This window comes from Lissotriton helveticus, chromosome 2_1 (assembly GCF_964261635.1).
Source record: "Lissotriton helveticus chromosome 2_1, aLisHel1.1, whole genome shotgun sequence".
NCBI lineage: Eukaryota > Metazoa > Chordata > Amphibia > Caudata > Salamandridae > Lissotriton > Lissotriton helveticus.
This window is the reverse complement of record NC_136059.1, coordinates 355,965,516-355,988,489: the sequence shown is the minus strand read 5'-3', so window position 1 is coordinate 355,988,489 and position 22,974 is coordinate 355,965,516. Positions and strand designations below refer to the sequence as shown.

The following is a 22,974-nucleotide window of genomic DNA, read 5'->3' as shown; positions in this document are numbered from 1 at the left end:
TATGTAGTGCTCTTTCAGGTACTGACTGTGGATTTGGAAAGAACACTGGCAGTTCTATTGTCTGATTGATATGAAAGTGGGATACCACCTTTGGCATGAATTTATGGTTTGTTCTAAGCACCACCCTATTTGCATGTACTTGGATAAATGGCTCTTGAATAGTTAGGGCTTGCAGCTCGCTAACTCTTCTAAGCGAAGTAATCGCTACCAGAAAAGCCACCTTCCATGTTAGAAATTGTAATTCACATGAATGTAACGGCTCAAATGGTGGTCCCATTAGTCTGGTTAAAACAATGTTTAGGTTCCAGACTGGTGAAGGTGGGTGTTTTGGAGGAATGATTCGTTTGAGTCCCTCCATAAATGCTTTAATTGCTGGCACTCAAAACAGCGAACGATGCTGTCTGTTTTGAAGATAAGCTGCTATGGCAGCTAAGTGTATTCGTATAGATGAATAAGCTAAATTGCAACGATGTAGGTGCAAAAGATAGCAAATGATGTTTTGTGTTGAATCATCCAATGGGTTTATGTCATTATTATTACAATAAATGACAAAACGCTTCCACTTTGAAGCGTAACATGCTCTGGTAGCAGGTTTTCTTGCCTCTTTGATAATATTCATGCAGTCTGGAGGTAAGTTTAGGTACCCAAACTCTAGGATTTCAGGAGCCAGATTGCAAGGTTCAGCTGTTGCGGATCTGGGTGCTGTATGTCTCCATGGCTCTGCGTTAGAAGAGCGGGTGTTAGATGGAGTCTTTGATGAGGCACCACGGAGAGTTCTAGAAATGTTGTGTACCACGGCTGCCTCGCCCATGTTGGAGCAACTAGGATTAGTGTCATTGGATGCTGGCGTAGTTTGCGTGCCACCAGCGGTATCAGTGGTGCTGGGGGAAAAGCGCACGCAAATCTGCCTGACCAGTTCATCCATATCGCATTTCCCTGCGACTGCGGATGTGGGAACCTGGCGGCAAAGTACTGGCATTTTGCGTTTTCCTTTGTGGCGAACAGGTCTATGTCTGGTTGTCCCCACTGTTGGAAGTATGGTTGTAGCACTTTGGGATGAATCTCCCACTCGTGCATCTGTTGACTGTGTCTGCTAAGCAGATCCGCTATTTGATTGTGTTTGCCTGGGAGGTGTTCCGCCATGAGAAAAATGTTTCTTTGAATGGCCCACTTCTACATGCTTTGAGCAAGGTGTGATAGTTGTGGAGAGTGTGTTCCTCCCTGCTTCTGTATGTAATACATTGCTGTCATAAGTCATAAGTTCTTATATAGCGCACGATTCACCAAAAAGGTCTCAAGGCGCTAGGCAGAAAGAGACGACAACCATGAATTAAAAAGGTGACACTGGTTAGTTAGGAAAGAGCCATGTTTTCAAGCCCCTCCGAAAGGCCGAGTGATTGGATATGGACGACAGATGAGGGGGCAGTTTGTTCCAGAGTAGGGGGGAAATGTAAGAGAAAGCCCGGCAGCCGTTTCTCGTGGTCCTGGCCCTAGGCTGGACCAGGAGACGTTTAGAACTGGATCTTAAGACTCTGGAAGGATTATACCAGATGAGTTTCTTAGCAAGATAGGAAGGACCTGTTCCCGTAAGAAGTTTATGGACGATACTCAGTATCTTAAAATGGCTTCTTTGGCGCACAGGGAGCCAGTGTAATTCCCTGAGACTGGGCAAAGATGGTGACCTGGGGGACAGGCCAAGCACCAAACGGGCTGCGGTGTTCTGCACCGTTTGTAACTTGGCCAACAGACCCTCATTTATAGAGGCAAACAAAGCATTACCATAGTCGAGACGACTAATAATAAGTCCCTGAATCAGGGGTTTCCTAGATTCAAGGGGGAGCCATTTAAATATTTTACGCAGCCTGCGCAGAAAGCCATAACAGGTACGAGACACCAGATTGACGTGGGACTTCATAGAAAGAGTGGGTTCAATCATGATTCCCAGGTCACGTACCACTTCTTTGGGCTCTGGACAGAGTCCCATATCTTGCGGCCACCAATCTTGTGTCCATATCTGCTTGGCCTTACCAAACAGCATTATCTCTGTCTTGCTACAATTCAGCTGGAGTTTGTTGGTACTCATCCAGTCCTTTATCGCGATCACACATTTCTGAAATCTGGAACGAGTATCAAGAAAGTCCAAACTGCAAGTAATCAACACCTGCGTGTCATCTGCATATGACACTGTAGAGAAGCCAAAAGATTTTATTATGTTAGCCAGAGGGGAAAGATAGAGATTAAAAAGCAGGGGACTTAGAATTGATCCCTGGGGAACTCCTACGGAAAGGGGGATCTTGCTGGATTCCAGAGTGTCTACCTTTACATAGGTGTGCCGGCCTGTCAGATAACGCTCAAACCAGGCACGGGCTTTGCCTCTGACACCAATCTCCCAGAGTCGTTGATGAAGAATACTGTGGGAGACGGTGTCAAAGGCAGCCGATAAATCCAACAGGATAAGAACAGCAGACTCACCTCTATCAAGAGTGAGGCGAATATTGTCCACTACCTCCATCACTGCAGTCTCGGTCCCGAGGGCGGCCCGGAACCCCGACTGCAAGGGATCGAGGAGACCCTGTTCCTCTATAAAAGTTGACTCGCTTATTGACAAGATGTTCCAGCACCTTACTGAAGTAAGGCAACAGCGAGATCGGCCTATAGTTAGATAGGATAGTAGGGTCGCTGTTAGATTTTTTTTTAAATGGGCTTGATCTGGGCCACCTTCCAGCAACTAGGCAACAGAGCCAGGCCAAATGAAGCATTAAAAATGTTGGTAAGGGAGCTAATGAGTGACGGAAAGATCTTATTACACCTATGCGGGACCAAGGAATCTGTAGGAGAACCAGATTTCACCTTCAAAAGGGTTTCTAACACTTCCGCAGTGGTAGTGGGCTCAAATTCAAAAAAGGAAGGGGACTGAATGTGGCTTGAGGTGGGGGAGTGACAGGGAGGGGCCTCTCCAATTAGATGGATATCTGGTGTAGATGCAGCAAATGTCGAATAGATAGTCTTCATTTTATTATCAAGATAGGCTGCAAGTGAGTCAACCCACTGAGCAGTGGGCAGAAATGCCGACTGCTCCACCTGCGGGGAGGTGAACTCATCAACTATTTTATATAGTTCCTTACTCGAGTGGGCGGCTTTGTTAATCCTGAAAGTGAGATAGGCGGATTTAGCAGCTTTTATTTTTTTCAGGTAGTTAGCATGAACCTGTTTGTATTTCAGCCGATTTGCAGGTGTTCCGGTCTTTCTCCACAGCCTTTCCGCCGATCTGCTAGCGGATTTATCTGCTTTGAGTTCATCCGTAAACCAAGGTGATGCTATTGATTTCACCTTGACTGTGGTTTCAGGTATAATAATGACTAAGGTAGCCCTAATTGAAGCTTCTAACTGGACTGCGGTTAAGTTGATGTTTGTTACCTGTAGGTTAGGAGGTATAAAGGCAGATGAAAATGCTTCTAAGGTCAACTTACGCCAAGTCGTATTAATTTGGGGTCAGAACGATAAAATGGCCTAGAGTCAGTAGGTTTCAAAAAGCTAAACTTTACAAGGTGGTGATCAGTCCACGTCATAGGTAATGGAGACTCCCAGTTGAGGCTAGGGAGATTGGTGAAGAGCACATCAAGCGTGTGCCCTGCTTGGTGCGTGGGTCCAGTGACTTTTTGAGATAAAGATAGCGTTTCTAGAGTTGAGAATAGGTTGCAACTATCTTCATCAAGGGGGAGTTCTGCATGGTAATTAAAATCGCCTACCAAGATAAAATTATCTGTGGCCAATACATGGGAGGCTATAGTGTCAAGAAGAACATTGGCAAATTTAGTTTTGTCCTTCGGAGGTCTATAAACTAAGGCAGCCCTCCCCAGTGACGTTTTGTTATGCAAGATGTTAACTATTAATATTTCAAGCATAGGAGTGACAAAAGATTCAAGCAAGGTAATGGAGATGGGAGATCTGGCCGCCACCACAACACCTCCGCCTCTCCTACCCTCTCTATCCTGCCTGATAAGATGATAGTCCTGGGGAAAAGTGATAGCCACATCAGGCGAAGCTTGGCTATGTAGCCACGTTTCAGTGAAGAAACAGATGTCAGGTCGCTCTATATCTAAGAGGCTCCAAACCTCACGGGCATGCTTGGGAATGGATCTAGTGTTAAGATATAAAGCTGATATATGGGTACATCCTTTGTTCGTAATCGCGTTAGTAAAGACAGAGCAATCAGAACTAAGTAGGGGCACAGAAGAAGTACTGGTTTTAAACGTGCTATCCTTCAGTGTGCTCTGCGTAGCATGAGTTTTAAGTACATGTGGCAGATATCTAGGATTGAGTGCGAGTAGTTCCTCCCGAGAATAATAGAGTATGATGCCTCGTAAAAAAATGCTTACCGCTAAACAGCAGAGCAAAAAGGCAGGGGTCCGTGCGGTGGGCGGCGTCCTGGCACGGACAGGCGCAGACGGGCTTGCCTTTGGCGCGCCGCTGCGCGCGTCCGCGCTATGGAGGGAAATATGTAGGAGGAAGGGGCGGGGCAGCACTGATGACGCTGCTGAGTGTTCCGTTGCTGAGTGTCCCTCCGCAGCAACCGGCACAAGCCGTGGCGGACCGGGGACCAGCAGATGGTACACGGTAAGATTAAAATTCAATTGCGGTCGTATTCACTGCAATTTGCAAAATACAAGTGATGTTTTATTTTTAAAAGCAAACAAACATTAAATCGCACGATAGCACGAGGTGCAGATAAAATACAATGACCCAGAGAGTAGAAATACGATTAAACAGTTTTTAAATCACTGCCACACTAGGAGTGTAAACGGAGTCTCTCCCACACAGTTCCAACACAGTTCAAACAACGCGCGTCAACCACCTTACAGCAGGGGTGCCGCTCTAGCTGTCATGTTGTCCGTCCGGATCAACACAGTCTTGTTGCACAAATGTATTTTGAATGCTTTCAGTGCTAGAAAAACTGCCATCAGTTCTAGTAAGTTGATGTGCATTTTCTTTTCATGTACTGTCCATAGGCCTTGCACTGTGTACTGAAGGACATGGGCTCCCCATCCTAACAGGGATGCGTCCGGCGTCATGACTATCTGTGGTACAGGCTCTTGGAACAGTCGACCTTTGCAAAGGTTTTGTGGATTCCACCAATGCAGAGAGTTGTATGCACGACTGGTTACCAACACTAGGTCTTTCAATTGTCCTTGAGCCTGGTTCCATTGTTGTGCTAGGCACTGTTGTAGCGGGCGCATATGTAGTCGTGCGTGAGGGACTATGAATATGCACAAAGCCATCATGCCTATGAGTTGCATAAACAATCGTGCAGGGAGCGAGTGTTGTGGCTTGAACTTTTGGATGAGCATTTGCATACAGTTGATCCTTGCCGTGCTTGGGTATGCTTTTGCTGCTAGAGTATCTACTGTTGCTCCCAGGTATTGCTGTACATGGGACGGCTGTAGGTGAGATTTTGGGTAGTTCAGCGAGAAGTCTAGACTGTGTAGGAGATGAATGGTGCAAGCCATGTGGCTGGCACATTGCTGGGCCGACTTTGCTTGTATTAGCCAGTCGTCCAGGTACGGGTAGACATGAATATGCTGTCTTCTTAGATGTGCAGCTACTGTCGCTAGGCATTTTGTGAACACCCGTGGGGCTGTTGTCACACCAACAGGAAGGACTTTGAATTGGTAGTGCTGACCTTGTATTGTGAATCTGAGATACTTCCTGTGAGCTGGGTGTATAGGTATATGGAAGTATGCATCTTTGAGGTCTAAAGTTGCGAGGAAGTCTCCCTGCTGTAGCAGTGGTAAGACCTGTTGTAGAGTGAGCATATGGAAATGCTCTGATAGAATGTATTGATTTAGGGGCCCGAGGTCCAATATTGGTCTGAGAGACCTGTCTTTTTTGGGGATTAGGAAGTATAGAGAGTATACCCCTGTACCCTGATGTTGTATTGGTACTGGTTCTATGGCTCCTTTTTGCAGCATACTGATAGCCTCTTGCTGCAATAGGTTGAGATGTTCGGTGGACAGGGAACGGTGTACGGGTGGTATGTCGGGCGGTGTGGAGATGAGCTCTAGGCAATAGCCATTTTGGATCATTTGTATTACCCACCTGTCTGTGGTGATGTTTTGCCAGGCAGGTAGGAACTGTTGTAGTCGTCCCCCGACCGGTGTTGTATGGTCTGGGGGTAGCTACAAGAAGTCACTGCTTGGTGTTGGCAGAGGATCTGGTGGTATTACCTCCTCTCCCTCTGCCCTTGTTGCTATTGCCTCGGTAACCACCTATTATTGTTTTTGTTGTAGGTGGTTTGCGTGTTCCCCTTGTAGTTTGAGCTGTGCTGTGACAAGGTACCTCTCGCAGCTCCTCTGTAATTGGAGCTACGAAAGGAGCCCCTATGTTGTTGGGACTGTAAGGCTCCCATCGACTTAGCAGTCTCAGTGTCCTTCATTTTGTCCAGAATGTTGTCGACAGCTGGACCAAACAAGAATTCTGGATTCACTGGCTGATTTAATATAGTGGACTGAACTTCATTTTTGAAGCCTGAGATGCGAAGCCACGCATGTCTTCTGAGCAGGACGCTGGTGTTAATTGACCTGGCAGCTGTGTCTGCAACGTCTAAGGCACATTTAATGGAGGCATTAGTTATTAATTTTCCCTCCTCTACTAGGTCCTCAGCCGTTCTTTGTAAGGTTCAGGTAAATGCTGTAGAAGTGTTTCTAATGTGTCATAGTGTGCCCTGTCGTACCTAGCTAGCAGGGCTTGCGTATTTGCAATACGCCATGTGTTTGCTGCTTGTGCAGCTACCCTGTTGCCGGAAGCCTCAAGAATTTTCGACTGTCTGGAGGAGGAGCTTCTCCTGTTTGAGAGTTTGCGCGTTTACGTGCATTGGATACAACCAATGAATCCAGAGGCAGTTGCCCCTTAATATATGTGGGGTCTAATGGTGCTGGTCTGTATTTTCTCTCTATTCTAGGGTTAATTACCCTTGCTCTAGTTGTTTCCTTGAATATGTCTCATGCATGTTTAAGGACCCCCTTCAACATAGGTAAAGTTTTTGCAGACCTTTCTGATGTAGCAAAGGTGTCAAAAAGGAAATCTTCTTTAATGGGGTCTGCGTGCATCTCTACATTGTGATGGAGGGCTGCTCTTTCTATTAGTGCATTAAATGCAGCCGTATCCTCTGTAGGGGAAGGCTTAGCAGGGTATGCAGGTGTATCTGGAATGGGTGTAGAGCTATAAGGGTCTACTGATTCCACCCATGGTTGTGGCTGGGTATCTGGGTCAGGGTCTACTGGGTAATTGTATTCCTCATTGTTCTCCTGAAGTACCTCTTCTTCGGAGTGTGTAGGTGAATATGTGTATGGGTTAGGCTCAAATAGAATAGGGGAAGTAGCACAGTCCCATTTCTTCTTTAGTGGGATAGTATAGGAGTCTTTACTGGATACTGGTCTGACTTTCCTTTTGTAGACAGTAACTTTGCCAGTCTTAGGGTCAATATAGAGTTTTGACTGTTCCTCTGCTGTGGGGTCTGGGTATAAGATCTCCTCTTCAGCAGTTTTTGTCTTTTGTACTGATGCCTTTGTTTTTAATTCTTTCGGTCCGACACTGTTCTTCGGGTCGGCCAGTTTTGACGTCACAAGAGTTTTTTGCGTTTTGTCAATGTGAGTTGGAAGTCCAAATTTAATTGGTTCCAAAGGCTTTGGCAGTCCAACTGTGTGTTTGGGCTGTTTGTTTTTTCGGAGCTGACGTTTTGATCGGTTCGACGTTTCTAGTCGGCTCGATCGTCCCCTTTTGAAGTTGAGGCGTCTTCGAAAGCTGCTGTTTCGGGCCGATGCCTTGACTTTTCGGCTCGATGCCCTTCTTTGGATTGCTTGGCTTCGGCTCGATATTTTTCGATGGAACTACTTTTGGCTTGTCGACTTTCTCTTTAGGTTCGACAGCCCTTTTGGGATCGAGGCCTTCTTGAAGAACCCCTTTCGTTTTATTTGCAGTCGGAGCCGATTTGATCGGGTCGACGGCCTTCGGTTTCGGAGTTTGTGGAGGCACGTTGGCTTTCGGCTCTGTGACCTTTCTGTTCGACTCCGATGGGTCTACGTAGTTCGGTCCGAAGACTGTATTGTCTATCAGTTTCGGTTACGCTGTTTTTGGTTTCGATACCAACAGTTTTTGCTGTTGTTTATGAGATGGCTGTTTTTGAATATTCTTAGCCGAGCTGGAATGCGGGGCTATAGAATCTGTATTGAGATCTTGGCTAAGGACTTCCGGCGATGCCGCGACCTGAGCCTTTGGAACCGATGCAATGTTTTTGTGGGGCGGTGTACTCACGATTCGCCCCGCTTCGTCACTGGAGTCGTCATCGACAGCTCCAATCCCTTGATCGTCGTCTCCTACCTCGACGATGTCTTCTTCGTCGTCGACGTAGTAATCGGATTCATGCTCTGAGTCTTGATCGTACTGTCCCTCCGATTCTTCGGCTTCGACAAGTTCTCCTTCGTCGAAGATATTTTCAGGCTCCGGCGCTGATTGCTGCATTATTAACCTAGCGGCCCTTCGAGTCCTGATCGTCTTCTAGGATCGAAACTGGGCACAGGCTAGGCAGTCGTCTTCGTTATGATCTGGGGATAGACATCTATTACATAAGGGTGTTTGTCTGTATGTGGGAATTTAGCGTTACATTGAGGGCATCTTTTGAAAGGAGTCCTTTCCATCGACGACCGGTCCACGTGGCGTCGAGAAGGCCCTGCGGCCCAATTAGACGTCCGAAGCTGGATAACTCAACCAAAGTTTCTCTACACCGATCGAAACAATACCGACGAACTCTAAGGCCTTTTGGCCTTTTAGAATAAAATTTTTCCATTCCGAACTTCGAGTAAAGGAAAGCACATCCGAACCCAATGGCGGAAAAAAACAATCTGAGGATGGAGAGGATGCCCATGCGCACTGTAGTCCGAGGGAGGAGCCACCTATCTCGTGATACTTCGAAGACTCTTCCAGGACAACAATGTGCAATCATCCGGACCCAACACTAGGCAGCGATCCATGCACAGATATGAATTCAGCAGCCCACATGCCTCGAACACTCATTTTATAAGGGCGTACCTTATAGATAACTGACCCCCCCCCACCCATGGGATACCTAGGGGAGACGCTGAGGGGCCATAATATGCTACAACATTGTAGGTTTTTCATTTTTAAGTGCACCTACCCCCAAAGTCGAGTTTAGGCACAATTTAAGGTTTAAAAGCAGTCTGGCAACCAGTGCTGCTTTTAAACTGGCTTCAGCACTGCACACATGCTGGTGCAGAAAATCTGCTGGCCTCTAAACTGCCATGCCCCAGGATACTGGGGGCTTCTAGGTAGTTTCAATCCCATGTCCAATTATATACTAGGGGCTTATGGGGTAAGTCATGCCAATTACATGGGTACCCCACCATACCATAGTGTACCCTAGTGTATGTTGGGTGTCTTAACTGTATTCTAATGTGTTCCTTTCAGTTTGGCACTGGCCCTGGGCCAGGTTAAACAGAGCCCAGGGTCAAGCTGAACCGCGCCCTCCCGAATGGATTGCCACGCAACCTCTGACGCAGGTGCTCTTCGACTTTACACTGCTCACATCCCCCTCAACCCGCCTCAGGACTAATTGCGCACTTTATTAATGACGCCTTCGGTCTACCTCAATTTCAGCATTCAACTAGACTACCTCAGGACTCTACCACTACCTCTAGAAGACTCTCCACTCTTGGACTGCCGAACTTCTTCGGTCTACTGAAATTTAGCATTCAAGAAGGCTACCTCTGGACTCTACCCTACCTCTATAAACCTCAGCACTCTTTGGACTACCTAACTTCTTACCTGAGGACTGTTCTAATATGTTTATCTATCCCGAAACTATGTTGTTAAGCGCTTCGATACCCACGGGTCTGGTCAGCGTTATATAAAACTCCCAAAAAATACTAAATAAAGTTCCAGTAAGGAAAAAGTTGGGGGGGGGGGGGGTGCCCAGGGCACAGGATGACTTTGCAACACACACAGTCGATGCTATCCTATGGAGGGAAATAGTGTTATCGGTTTTGAGGTTAGTATTTGGAAGTGGGAGCTGAGGTTCTGGGGGTCGACTCAGGGGCCCCCACGGTCAAGGATGTACTCTAGTTACACCCTCAGCGGCACTAGGGCAGCCGGGTGCAGAGTGCTGAGGGCCAATGTTATCCAACAGGGGGGTAGGGGGCCTCCGGTTGGTGGCTGCTGACGAGTAGGCCACAAGGTTGTGGGAGCCAAGCTCCTGTTAGGCTCAGGGCAATGGGGGATCCGACTTAGCACACAAAGTGTACCCACAGCGGCGGCTGGGTGCAGTTTTGGTGTTGGGTGCCCCGTTTTCAGTGGGGATTTTCGGTTTTGGTTTTCAGCTGCAGGCTCAGTCTAGGAAGACTTCCGGGAGGAATCCACAGCTGGGCAGGGAAGTTCGAGGGCTCAGGGACGTAGCTGAACCTCTGGTTCTTTTCTCCAGGGCGCAGGGTGGCTGGATGCAGGGGTGTCTGAGGTCGGCTTTCACCTTACTGGGCCACTCGCGTTTTTTGGGCGGGGGGCGAGTTTCTCCATGCAGAGGCTGCAGGCAACGTTGTCAACCAATGGTGGACTTGTACTCTGGACTTTTACTCTGGACCACTGGGGGACCTCGCTGCTCAAAAGGTTCAGAGTGTTTCTTTGCTGTTTTTTCTGAACAGAGCTGCTGTTCACAGGAGATCCGGTCTTTGTTGAAGGCAGTCAGTCCTCCCAGGGGGTCTGGAGGTCGCTGGCTGCAGGACAAGACTTTTTGGGTGCAGGATCTCTGGAAACTATAGACGGGCCGTAGGGCTAGGGCCAAGTCAGTTGTTCTATGCAGTCTTTTCTGCTGGGTGTCTTTTCATCCTTTCTTCTTCTTAGGTTGTGGGTATCTGCCTTCTTGGTTCAGGGCTGCCCCTTAAATGTACGAGCTACTTACCTTCGGTAACAATGTATCTGGTAGAGACGATTCTAGCCGCAGATTCCTTAACGTAGAATTATCCCCAGGCGTGAGACTGGATCCGAAAACATTTTGCCACAGCATCCATGCGTGCCGGCATCACGCGACTCCGCCTTGGCGTTGTCCGCGAACGTGACGTCAGCGAGGTCACATAAGTCCCACCCCGGTGCGCCTACGCCAGTTTTCTTTGGAGATCTTTTCCGCGACACAACGCGAGCCATCAGACAAAACTGTGAGAGTATAGGAACAGTGTGCGAAAGAGCAGAACAATTGGAAAAAGGAATGGTGAGGAACAACACCATAAGGAGCAGTGCCCGACACTGCAGCACTCAAAGGCAGGGAAAGAAGAAAGAACAGAGCACAGCCCTGAACAGCAACCCTGCCAGTACAGAGATAAGCCCCCCTGGAGACAAAGAATATATGAAAAAAAGGCACGACAAGACTCCAAGACAGCCCCAACACAGAATGTGACAACCCCTATAAGGAACAGGGGCAGAGGCCTTGGCAAAAGACCCCAACCTAGAAGATAGCAAAGGGGCCAGAGCCTCTAGTAATAAAAGGGGGACGGGGGTGGGGAGGGGGTAGAAGGTAGGCGCCACCCTGGGGAAACTAGAGCACAAGGGCACAGAAGTACCTTTAAACCCATCCTCCAATGTGCCAAAAAAAGGGAGGAAAGGAACAAATAAACAGGACTAACAGCCTGTCAGAAAGAGTGACAGAATGCACTCACTGAAGACATAGCCACCCACAGGGAGGCGAATACAGAAGACCAAGCCAAAGGTCCTTGCAGAACGGGGAGGAAGGGGGGCCGTGAAGGAATCTGCGGCTAGAATCGTCTCTACCAGATACATCGTTACCGAAGGTAAGTAACTCGTACATCTGATAGAGACTACTAGCCGCAGATTCCTTAACGTAGAATAGATACCCTAGCCATACCCTAGGGGAAGGAGGGTCTGCAAGAGGACCCCAACAGCCTGGACATAATTGAGGGTCCCACAGGGGACTAAGCCCACAGTTAAAAGAGCCCTGTCCACCCAGGCAAGGGGAACCCCTACACCTAGAAGACCACCAACCCCAGAGGGGATGCGGGAAGAGAAGAAGAGAGGCAGCCCGCCTTCCATCAGCAGGAGAAACGAGGGCAAGGCGAAAGGAGGCCAGAGCGCCCCACACCCCTTCAAGGTATCAAGAACCTCTCCAAGGAGCCCCAAGGCCCAAACAAGGAAGAGGAGCACCTAAGAAGAAGAGCAACCTAGAGACTCCAAGGAGAAGAGGTAGAGAAAAAGGCAAGCCCCCCCACCAGGAACTCGCCCAGTGAACTGGGCAGCCAAGCCTAACACAGCCAGAAGGCAACAGGCCAGACAAACAGGCGTCTGCAACAATAAGGCAGGCGGAAGCAGAAAGGGTAGCCCAAGGACACCCAGGGAGAACCGCCCAACATCCCGCAGGGACAGACTGCGCCCGAAGAGGGACAAGGAACTCAAGAACCAGCTCAACCTCTAGGGTGGAGAGGTAGAACTAAAGGCAGGGCCCACTGGAAGAAGCGGACAAGGCAAGGAGGACTGTCCCGCTAAAGTGCCAGGAGGCATAATGGTGCATAAAAACAGTCAGTCGGCACCAGCATACACGGCCAGATGCAGAGAACACCACAGAACAGTGCACTTAGGGCAAGCCAGATGAAGACAGACACCAGGTAGGCCAAGAAGGGCCCGGACATACCCCCAAGGGAGGAGTCTACACACACGGCCCAAAAAGAAGTGGAACTAGGCAGAGCCATGACGCAAGGCTGCAGACAGCAGGTCAAACAAGGCCAACAATGCAGCGACCCACGGAGAAAGACAACTCAAGCCGACCCAAAACTTTCAGCAAGAGGATCACACCTGCAATATACCGTAAAGCCACGGAGAGCAGAGACCCGAAAGGCGACCACACCTCCCCAGCTATATAATAGCTACCTTTACCCCACATAGGGCATGTCACGTCCCAAGACATGGGAACCCTCTTAGGGAAAAACATTCTGCAGCAGAGGACAACAGAAAGACCTGCGGAGAACCGGCAGACGGCTTGCAAATCAGCTAATAAGAATAACAGAAGGCATAGTCCCAGGGCTAACACAGCGTAGCAAAAGCCAAAAACATATTTAAAAAAGGGCCGGCAAGCAGCCAACAGCACCATAGTCCGAAGTAGAAGGACTAAAATGAACAGTAATCACACAGATCACACAACCGGGGCGACCCGCCCCAACGTAAGAACACCTTCCGAAAACCAGATCAACTCACAGGTCACTGAGGGGGAGGAGGGGGAGAAGGAGGAGGATGGGGAGGGGAAGGACAAAGCCCCGCCAAGAACCTCTGAATGGCCGAGTACGTAGGGGTGTGTAACAAAAGACCACCATCGAAAGGAAGGTCCATCAGCCGTTCTCTGGTAACACACTATCCCGAAGCCAGGCCTGTCGCCGAAGTGCGACCGAAGAAGCCATGGCACGACCGAGCACCTTTGAGATGTCCAGAGCGGAGCGAAGAATAAACACCGCCAGCTCCCGGCCATACAACCAATGGTGCCGCAAATCAACACAGGCACCCTTCAGAGAAGTGGCAGACATAAGGGACTCCACCGAGTCCCACAAACAAGAAGTGGGCTTAGCCAAAACACACAGAGTGTTAAGAGCCCGCAGAGCCGCACTGGTGGAGGCGAACACATTACAGGAGTCAAGCCAGCTGGCCTCCCATGACGGGGAGACAACAGCGGTGGCAGAGAGGGGAAGGCATTCTGCAAAAGAGGGCCCCTGGTAGAAAGGTGGAGGGAAAGACACACCGGATCACGCAGCGCGGGATGGTGGGAGTGCAGAAGGTGCTGGGGCAACGGGTCCCCTGTGGAGGGCGGCCCCAAGCCCCCAGAATAGAAGAATGGCGCGAACCCTCAAAGGGAAGCAGCAGCTCCCTACCACCAGAACCAAGATGGAGTACCTCCAGAAGATGATCTGCAGGGAAATGGGCAGCTGGATTACCCATGCGCAAGATTCCCACAGCCATGGAAACAGAGCGAGCAAAGGCAGCAACCGCCTCCGTAGGGCCCTGCGGTGGAGAAAGCAGCTCCTCCGTAGGTGACATCTGCAAGCTAAGGCAGCCGTCCCCCAAGCAAACCGGAGGAAGGAAGGGCCAGGTCCGTAAAAGGAGGAAGAGGAACCAAGGAGTGTGGCACCTCCAGCAAAGACAGCGACCGCAGTGACGGCGTGGAGCCGTCCCTAGATGAAGTCGGGGAAAAAGCCACAACGCGGCAGCGGCGAAGAGGAAATCAGCAAGTGCCAAACCTCTGGAGAAGAGGAGGCATCCGAAGACGTCGGCCTGGAGCCGTAGAGTCCGCAATCTGAGGCAGGACATCGTCGTCCGGAGCCAGGGGAGATGCCGGAACGACCTCCGTCAGAGCGTACGTCGCAGGAGACCGGGGCTAGGCTGAAGCACAGAGGAAACTGCACCGGAAAGGCGTCGACCCGACCTCCGAGGCAGTTGCCCGCGTGGAGGGGCGAGAGTTATCCGGGAGGGACGAGGGGTCCCCCGCCAGTCTCGGCCCATGACGGGATGAGAAGGGCCCTCCGCCAGTCCCTGTGGCGCCATCAGGGCCAGCAGATGCCGGCGCCTAAGCGGCGTCACCTCGGCCTCGGATGAGGCCACTGCCTGTCTCAAAGGCCGAGGGGGACTCAGGGATGCGACCCGAGCCGCGGCGACATCCCGCGACACCACAGGGACTCCTGCAGGAGTTGGCGGAGAAGTAGAGGAGCCGTGGTTCAAAGGAGGGACCCCCATAGGGCCGCAGCCAAACGGCACCACATCCTCCGAACCTGGATCTGAGCCAGTCGTCGCCAGGGTCGGAGCTCCCGGCGCCGCCGCGGAGGGCCACGCACACAACAAGAAATCGGCAGACGCCCCAGGAGGGGGGGAGGAGGAGGAGAAGCCAGCGAGGCCTGGCCTTATGTCTCCATCTGGGTTCTAGACGCCCCCACACCGGGAAATGGTGCAAAGGGGAATGAAAAGCGGGGACACACCACCCGCGGAGTTCCCGTGCCCCCAACAGGCCGGGAACCAACCCTCATGGTCAAACTGCGACACTTACAGACAGGTGAGCGACGCTCTTGGGGATTGGGAGAAAGACTATGTTGAAGACAGAGGCGGTGATTCCTGAAACTCTCCGCAGGGGCCGGGGGTGGTGACGACGCCGACCTGGACATGCAGGCTGAAAGAAGTTATATCCGGCTCTCCCGCCGGGACTTCTGTTTCATCTGCTGGCACACCTCACAATCAGTGGAGTTGTGGTGTCCCAAACACCACATGCAGATGGGGTGAGGAGCCGTCACCGACATCTGGCGCGCACAAGATGCGCACATCTTAAAGCCCAAAGGCATTCGCACACTATTCCCACACACACGCAACAAGCGAAAGGGAAAGGCCTGAAATGGGCCAGGAGCAGGACCCGGATCCGCGTTGCACGCAGAAAAGAAAAAACTGACGTAGGCGCGCCCCACTTATGTGACCTCGCTGACGTCACGTACGCTGACAAAGCCAGGGCAGAGTCGCGTGCTGCCGCCCCCATCCGGCGCGCAAGGATGCTGTGGCAAAAAAATTCCAGGTCCTGTCTCACGCCCGGGGATAATTCTACGTTAAGGATTCTGCAGCTAGTAGTCTATCAGATACTGTATTTAGGGGGCATTTTAGTGGTCTCGAGGTCCGTAGCCAATGGGCTACTGCCCTTAGGGTGACTACCTTATTGGTGTGTTCACCCCACGTGAGGGAGAGCGCACAATCCCTAATCCTGATTGGGGAGTGCCTGCCATCTGCAAGACGGAGGGCACTGAAGAGTGAGCTTCACCTCGCCTCCCCACCTGAAAGGTGGAGTTGGCAGAGGAGGGCACACCTTCTGGGCTGGTTATTTTTTTCCGCCTGCCTCCCCCTCCCCCCCGAAAAGGAGGGGAGACAGGAAGGGGGCCTGCTCCTGATAGCAGGAGGCGTTGGGGGGCGCATTACAAAGGCTGCCAGGCATTTGAAGCTCCCCTGCCACAGATGTGAACACCTCCGCCCAAGAAAGGCTTTGTTTCTGGGATCAGGAAGCGAAGGCTCCCACCCTAGGGGTCCAGAAACATGTCTCATGGTGGCAGGCTGGTGTGTATCAGTCAGGGAACCCACTAGAGGCTGGTCGTTTTTCAGGGGGCATCTCTAAGATGCCCTGTGTGCACTTTCCATTAAATCTCACACTGGCATCAGTGCGGGTTTAAAGTGCTGAGAAGTTTGATACCAAACTTCTCAGTTTTCAGTGTAGCCATTATGGCGCCATGGAGTTCGAAATGACAAGCTCCTAGCACCTTATACTCTTAATGGCAGCACTGCACTTACGACTAAGAATGGGCATAGGGCACCCAGCTAGAGGGGTGACTGATCAATGCCAGGGCAGTGGGTTGTAGGCATGGCACACAGGGATGGGTGCCATGACAACTCTTCACTTTGTTCTGCACCAAGACATGCAGCCTTCAAAGGCAGTGTGCGTATGTGTAAAGGTACAGGGCCTCTAAGGGTTGGACAATAAGTGCTGCAGCCCTTAGAGGTCTTCCCTGGTCACAGTGCCCTTGGTACCTGTGGTACCATTTACCAGGGGCAGACCTGTGGCCAGAGATGCAAATTGGGTTAGTTTTGGGTAAAGAACACAGGCCCTGGAAACGTGATTACCAGGGACCCAGGGCACATCAAGTGAAAGTGCATCAGTGGTCTAGCAAAAAGTGTGTGTGGGGGGGGGGGGGGTTACTGCAACAGAAACCCACTCTCCTACAACTCTTTCCTCTATGGCCACGTCAGGGGGAGAAAGCAGGCCAGAATCTAGAGAGGTATCCAGGCTGCTGGCCACTTCCACTTCCTCATACCAGTCTAGTTCCTGATAAGGCTGGTTCTCTAAAGGGTTCAGCGGCCCTTCCAAATCTTCTGTTCCTAGTTGCGCAGGTGGGGTCAGGTCGCCCAAAAATGAGGCGCATGGTTGCATAAAATTCTCAAAGTTGGGCAGAGGTCGTTCTGACCCAATGAAAATTGGAAAGGCCCTAAAACGACCCAGGCTCAGGTTCCTAAGCAGGAGGCCTAGAATGCGGAGGCTCTTCCATCACGTCGGCCGACGGATGGGGAGAATTCGAAGTGTGTGCTATTTGTGCCTCTTACCCGAGTGTCCGGATGATTTTTAGTAGGACTTAGACGATGTGGGACTCCTGGAGCAGCGCCACGACCATCATCTCAACCGGGAATGAGATCTCTGAGGAGTCGTTCGACACAAGATGTCGACTGCCAGGTTGCAAGTAGCTTTAGGGACCCCTCCCTCAAAGCCTTCGGAGCCATGGCCCAGCAGTTGGAGCATTACTGAGTTGTGGTCACACTCCAGGCACCGCAGGCAAACCAGGAGTTGATCCGTCACAGACATGGCGCAGTGAAAGGAGCAAAACCTCTTGAACACAGAAGTCTTTCTTGACATGTGGAAAAAATCTACACACCAAAAAGGGGTGGACAAAAAGTCGGAAAATTCAGTGAAAAAGTGACTGAGGGTAGCTCTCTTCACAGATCAGCCTTTGACAGGCGCGGAAAGAAAAGAACAGACATCAGCGAGCCAAGGTGGTGCCTAAATAGGTGACTTGGACATCACTACGATGCCACCTGGAGCCGACCGACACCACCTACTGGCATGCAGGGGTATTTTGCTTGAAGAAAAAGCTTCTGGATCCATTCTGATGCATGAGAAATTCAAAGGTATGGAATCTGCAGCTAGATATCTATCGGATATGACTAATTACAGACGAAATAAGAGTAAATGGCTCTGAATTTCCAATTTCTGAAAAACAATTGCCTGAAAAGATAATATTTAGGTTGCATATGACCTGTTGCACAATAATTTCCAGTTTTTGCGGATTCTGCATATAACTTACAGCGGAAATAGTTTGAAATTAGTCCCCCTCCCCAAATAAACTATGAACAATTAAACACCCACCACTAATGAGGGATCCGTCTCTGTGTTTTCCTCCAAATAATCTAGCAGAAGCTTTTGAAGCTGCTGTATTTCGTCCTTGCATCTTGTTCCCTGTAAATATTAAAGATCACACAAGTAAGATCAAATATATCAAGTCAAGTATACATCTTATATGTAGCCTTTAAACATTTCCTCAGAATGCCTATGAGAGAGAGATGGATTAGTTACATACCTGTAATCCTAGTTCTCATCCAGGAGTATACTCATAGTCCTAATCCTAATCTGTGAATAATCCTTGCCCACGTGCGGGATCCCGGAGTATATAGAAAATATATATACATACATTATATATATATATATATATATATAAATACATACATATCCATACATATATACATATCCATACATATCCATACACATATACATACATATAAACATATATATATATACATATCCATATACATACATATAAACATATACATATATAAATATACAAACATATATACATATATAAATATACAAACATATAAACATATATACATATATACATATAAACACAAACACATATATACATATAAACACACACACATATATACATATAAACACACACACACATATATACATATAAACACACACACACATATATACATATAAACACACACACACATATATACATATAAACACACACACACATATATACATATAAACACACACACACATATATACATATAAACACACACACACATATATATATATATATATATATATATATACATATAAACATATATACATATGTACGTAGGCAGTACTAGATGCATGGTTAAAAAACGTATCCAGGAACATTTGAGAGCAGTGACACATTCAGATGTCCGCTACCCGGTAGCCAGACACTTTCGAGAATACCATCAATCGAAAAAACTCACTGCTTAGGTTCTTTGCACTAGAACAAGTCAACATAGGCAGAAGGGGCGGCAACCGAGAATTGGCACTTAGAAAGAGGGAGTCCAAATGGATTATAGAATTGGAAACTAGATTCCCAGGAGGCCACAACTTAGATGCGGAATTGGAAACTCATCTACATGAAGAGTAGCTTAAAAACAGACTAACACATACCAACATAATTCCTGCTCTATTAAGGTAATTCTGTAGAATTCCGACCTGGTAGTTCTTAGCTGCCAAAATTTCAGTTGTACTGTAAAAATCTGTTTAGAATTTGATGTAACATAATATTTAATTGTATGAAATTTTAACAGTATGTTTATATGTTTCTTTCAGGAGGAAAGGAAGGGAGACATCAAATTTTTTTAATGCACTTCACTCTTCCCTACCCTTTTCTTCGGTGAAGATCACTTCACCACATAGAGATAAGATTTTCACTTTTTGCACTTTTGACAGTTTTTGGCTTTATTAGTTGTTTATACTGTGAGGTGATGAGGTTCAATATTGCTGGTTACTTCTTTACAAGGAATATCTTTTGGCCTGGTTGTTAACATGAAAGGATTAACTACAAGTATAGAGACAGTAACGTAACAGTTGGCGGTTATTACTATCCTTGCGTATCAGCAGGGTAGATTCTGTAAGAGATCTTTACCGGGCGCTAGACCGAATGCATGACCCATGAATTAAACACCAGATCGTGGACGCTGCCGGTGTGGTCACTTTTGATACACAAGTGCCATATTATTTTTAGACAGCGTTCATGCTTTGGCACTTGCCGCAACAAGTACAATTTCCTATTGTAGAATGTAGAATGGGAGATTCACTTTTTTGTAGTATATGTTTCACCTACATTTAGGTAAAAGTACACAACAAGGATTTGTATATAGCTCATATCACTTACCTTGATTTGTTTACCACTCCAAAATGGCCGACATATTCACGTTCATTTGTAAGCCACCTGTCTTTGTCACCTCATCGCTATCTATGTTTGTTTGACTTAACTTTATTTAAATGTGTCAATATGTCATTTGGTTAACGTGTGATCAAGGCACAACTGGTGTCGAAACGCGTAAGGTTTCCTAAGGAATAAAATTGAGCATCCTTACTCCTGAGTGCGCGTATTGCTTGGAAGCATACTGGCTGTGACATATACATACAAACATATACATATACACACATATACACACATATATATATACATATACACAACATATATATACATATACACACATATATATATATACATATACACACATATATATATACATATACACACATATATATACATATACACACATATATATATATATACATATACACACATATATATATATATATATATATACACACATATATATATATACACACACACACATATATATATATACACACATATATATATATATATATATATATATATATATATATATATATATATATATATATATATATATAACAAAACCGTTATTCACAACCATTCCTCTCCAGAGAAGAATAACGCAAGTAAGCCCAGAATTCGTGCTAATTCTTTGGTGATTTATTGTGCAAATTTTTGCCAGCCATCCGCCATGACGCGTTTCGCCTCCCAAACGAGGCTTGATCACATGACATGCAGTGAAACAGACAAGGGTTTAAATAATCCAAATAGGGGCGCGGCAGATGAGGCTGCATTTAAAGTGAACAGTGCATATACATTTCGTTTCACCGTATAGCCAATTTGAAACATAATTGAGGGCATAGTGCCCAATTGCTTAGATCCCACATACGTTGACATGTAAAATCAAATACATCTTCATTCTCTGTACATAATTAATTACACATGAATATAGATATTAAAAATACCAAAATTACCAAAATTATCAAAAATATATCTATATACACTACTTTATAGAAAACGCATACATATATATATATATATATATATATAAAAAAATTATCATAAATATATACATATACACATATACATATATATATATATATACAGATATATATATATATATATATACAGTCCTAAATATGATTACTTATACAACCAGACTGGCTCACAAAAACAACCAGCAGCCAACGTCGCTACTAAAGAAGAAACACAGACACCAGGAGCGACTACAGATGCGTCTAGACAGACGAGTACATCTTCTGAATTTGAAATAACCACAAGACCGGCTAATTTTTTAGAGGAGTTCCGTGTACTAAGGACAAGACGAAAAAAAGTACCAGAAGAAACTCCAGTGTTCAAGAAGAACTCGACACGAGGCAGACCAAGGGGAAGAGGAAAAGGCAGGGGAGATCATACAAGAGACGACTCAAGCTCCAGCAGAGGAGAAGAAAAGACCAAAAAACCAGTGGGAAACAACAACAAAAAAAGTGGTTACAAGAACAGAAAATAACCCTGGACGAACAAACGGTAAATAAAACAGTTATAAATTTGTCTTCACGTACCCTAACCTTTAAAGAAAAATAAACACTTTGCCTAGGCCTCAGTTTCTGTCCAACTGAAACATTTGATTATGCCAATACTAGGGTGGATATTTTCAAATTTGTTAGAAAGGTTAAACTAAAGAAATGGCATTTCTTTAAACAAGGAAGAAACTCTGCTAATGTAGATGATGTAGAGGAAATATTTGAAATGCTGGAAGAAAAGGACCTGAATCTGTCAATAAGAGATATTATCCCCAGTAATCAGGGCACTGCATATGATGATGGACATGATGAATTTAGAACTGATAGGGCAGCCTGCACTTCATTTAAACCAAAATCTGTGTTTTGCCCTATCATGCCTCATGACGCCATTGATACATTTCATGAGGTTGTCATAAAAGACCTGACTAAACTTAAACACACAAAAGAACTATGGCGTCATAAAGACAGGAATCTCTCTGGCGAACAGAGAAAATTTCTCTTTGAACTTGCCGAAGACAAAAACCTCATACTAAGACCATCAGACAAAGGTGGAAACATTGTCCTATGGGGAAAGGAGATGTATATAAAAGAGGCTTTAAGACAATTAGACACGACCAATTTCTATGCTAAATGTACCATGACGAATTACAGTGACAGTGTACTTGAAACGTGGGAAAAGTTGAATGAATGGCGTAATGATGGCTTGTTATCTTGGCAAGAATATTGTTTCCTTAAAAAGGATTGTCCTAAGCTGCCTATCATTTACCTTTTGCCTAAGGTTCACAAAAACGCTAGGGTCCCTCCAGGTAGGCCCATTATTTCATCAATAGACAGTGCTAACGAAAATCTCTCCCAATATATTGATCATTTTTTGAGGGAATTTGTCCGTGGGTTACCTACATACATCAGGGATACCACAGATTTCTTGAATAAAATCAATAGTCTACAATGGGTGGAGGGGTCCCTACTCATTACCATGGATGTTAATGCCCTGTACACGATCATTAATCATGTACAGGGTATGGAAGCAAGTTTTCATTTTCTCAGAAACAGAGATACCTGTTTTTTGGAACATACTTGCATGCTCATCGAAATGATGAAGATATGTTTTAGAAATAATATCTTTATGTTCGACGGCGTCATGTATAAGCAGATACGTTGGGCGGCCATGGGTTCAGCATTTGCTCCCAGTTTTGCGAAACTCTTTCTGGGAAAATGGGAGGAGGAAATTGGGAGGGATGCAAACCTTACAACTGAGCTAGCCAAGGTAACCACATGAATCAGGTATATTGATGATCTGTTCCTCATCTGGGATGGGACAGAGGAGGAAGCTATCTTGTTTATTGAGAAACTCAATGTGAACAATTATAATATCCACCTGACATATAACATCAGTGCGTGGAGTTCCTCGACACAGAAATTAGAGTGGTTGAGGGAAATCTTGTTTCTAAACTCCATAGGAAGGACACGGCTGGCAATAGTTTGCTCCATGCCCTCAGTGCCCACCCTTATCCTCTAAAATGGAGTATTCCGTATGGTGAGCTACTGAGGGCCAGGAGGAACTGCAGCAGTGATGAAGGATATGTTACTGAACAAGAAAAAATGTTGGATAGGTTCAGGGAAAGAGGTTATCCGGAGGAGGTTTTGTCTAAAGCAGGTCTCAAAAT

At 47.1% G+C, this 22,974-nt stretch overlaps 1 protein-coding gene across 14 annotated transcripts in view; it reads right to left on the bottom strand.

Moving 5' to 3' along the window:
• Positions 1–22,974, bottom strand: part of NIPBL (NIPBL cohesin loading factor) — a 1,942,504-nt gene that overhangs the window by 749,632 nt on the left and 1,169,898 nt on the right. For all 14 annotated transcript variants that reach the window (XM_078674965.1, XM_078674957.1, XM_078674966.1 and 11 more), the window contains one exon: positions 17,990–18,079. In XM_078674965.1, the coding sequence (XP_078531091.1) occupies positions 17,990–18,079 (90 nt within the window). The remainder of the gene's footprint in view (positions 1–17,989; positions 18,080–22,974) is intronic.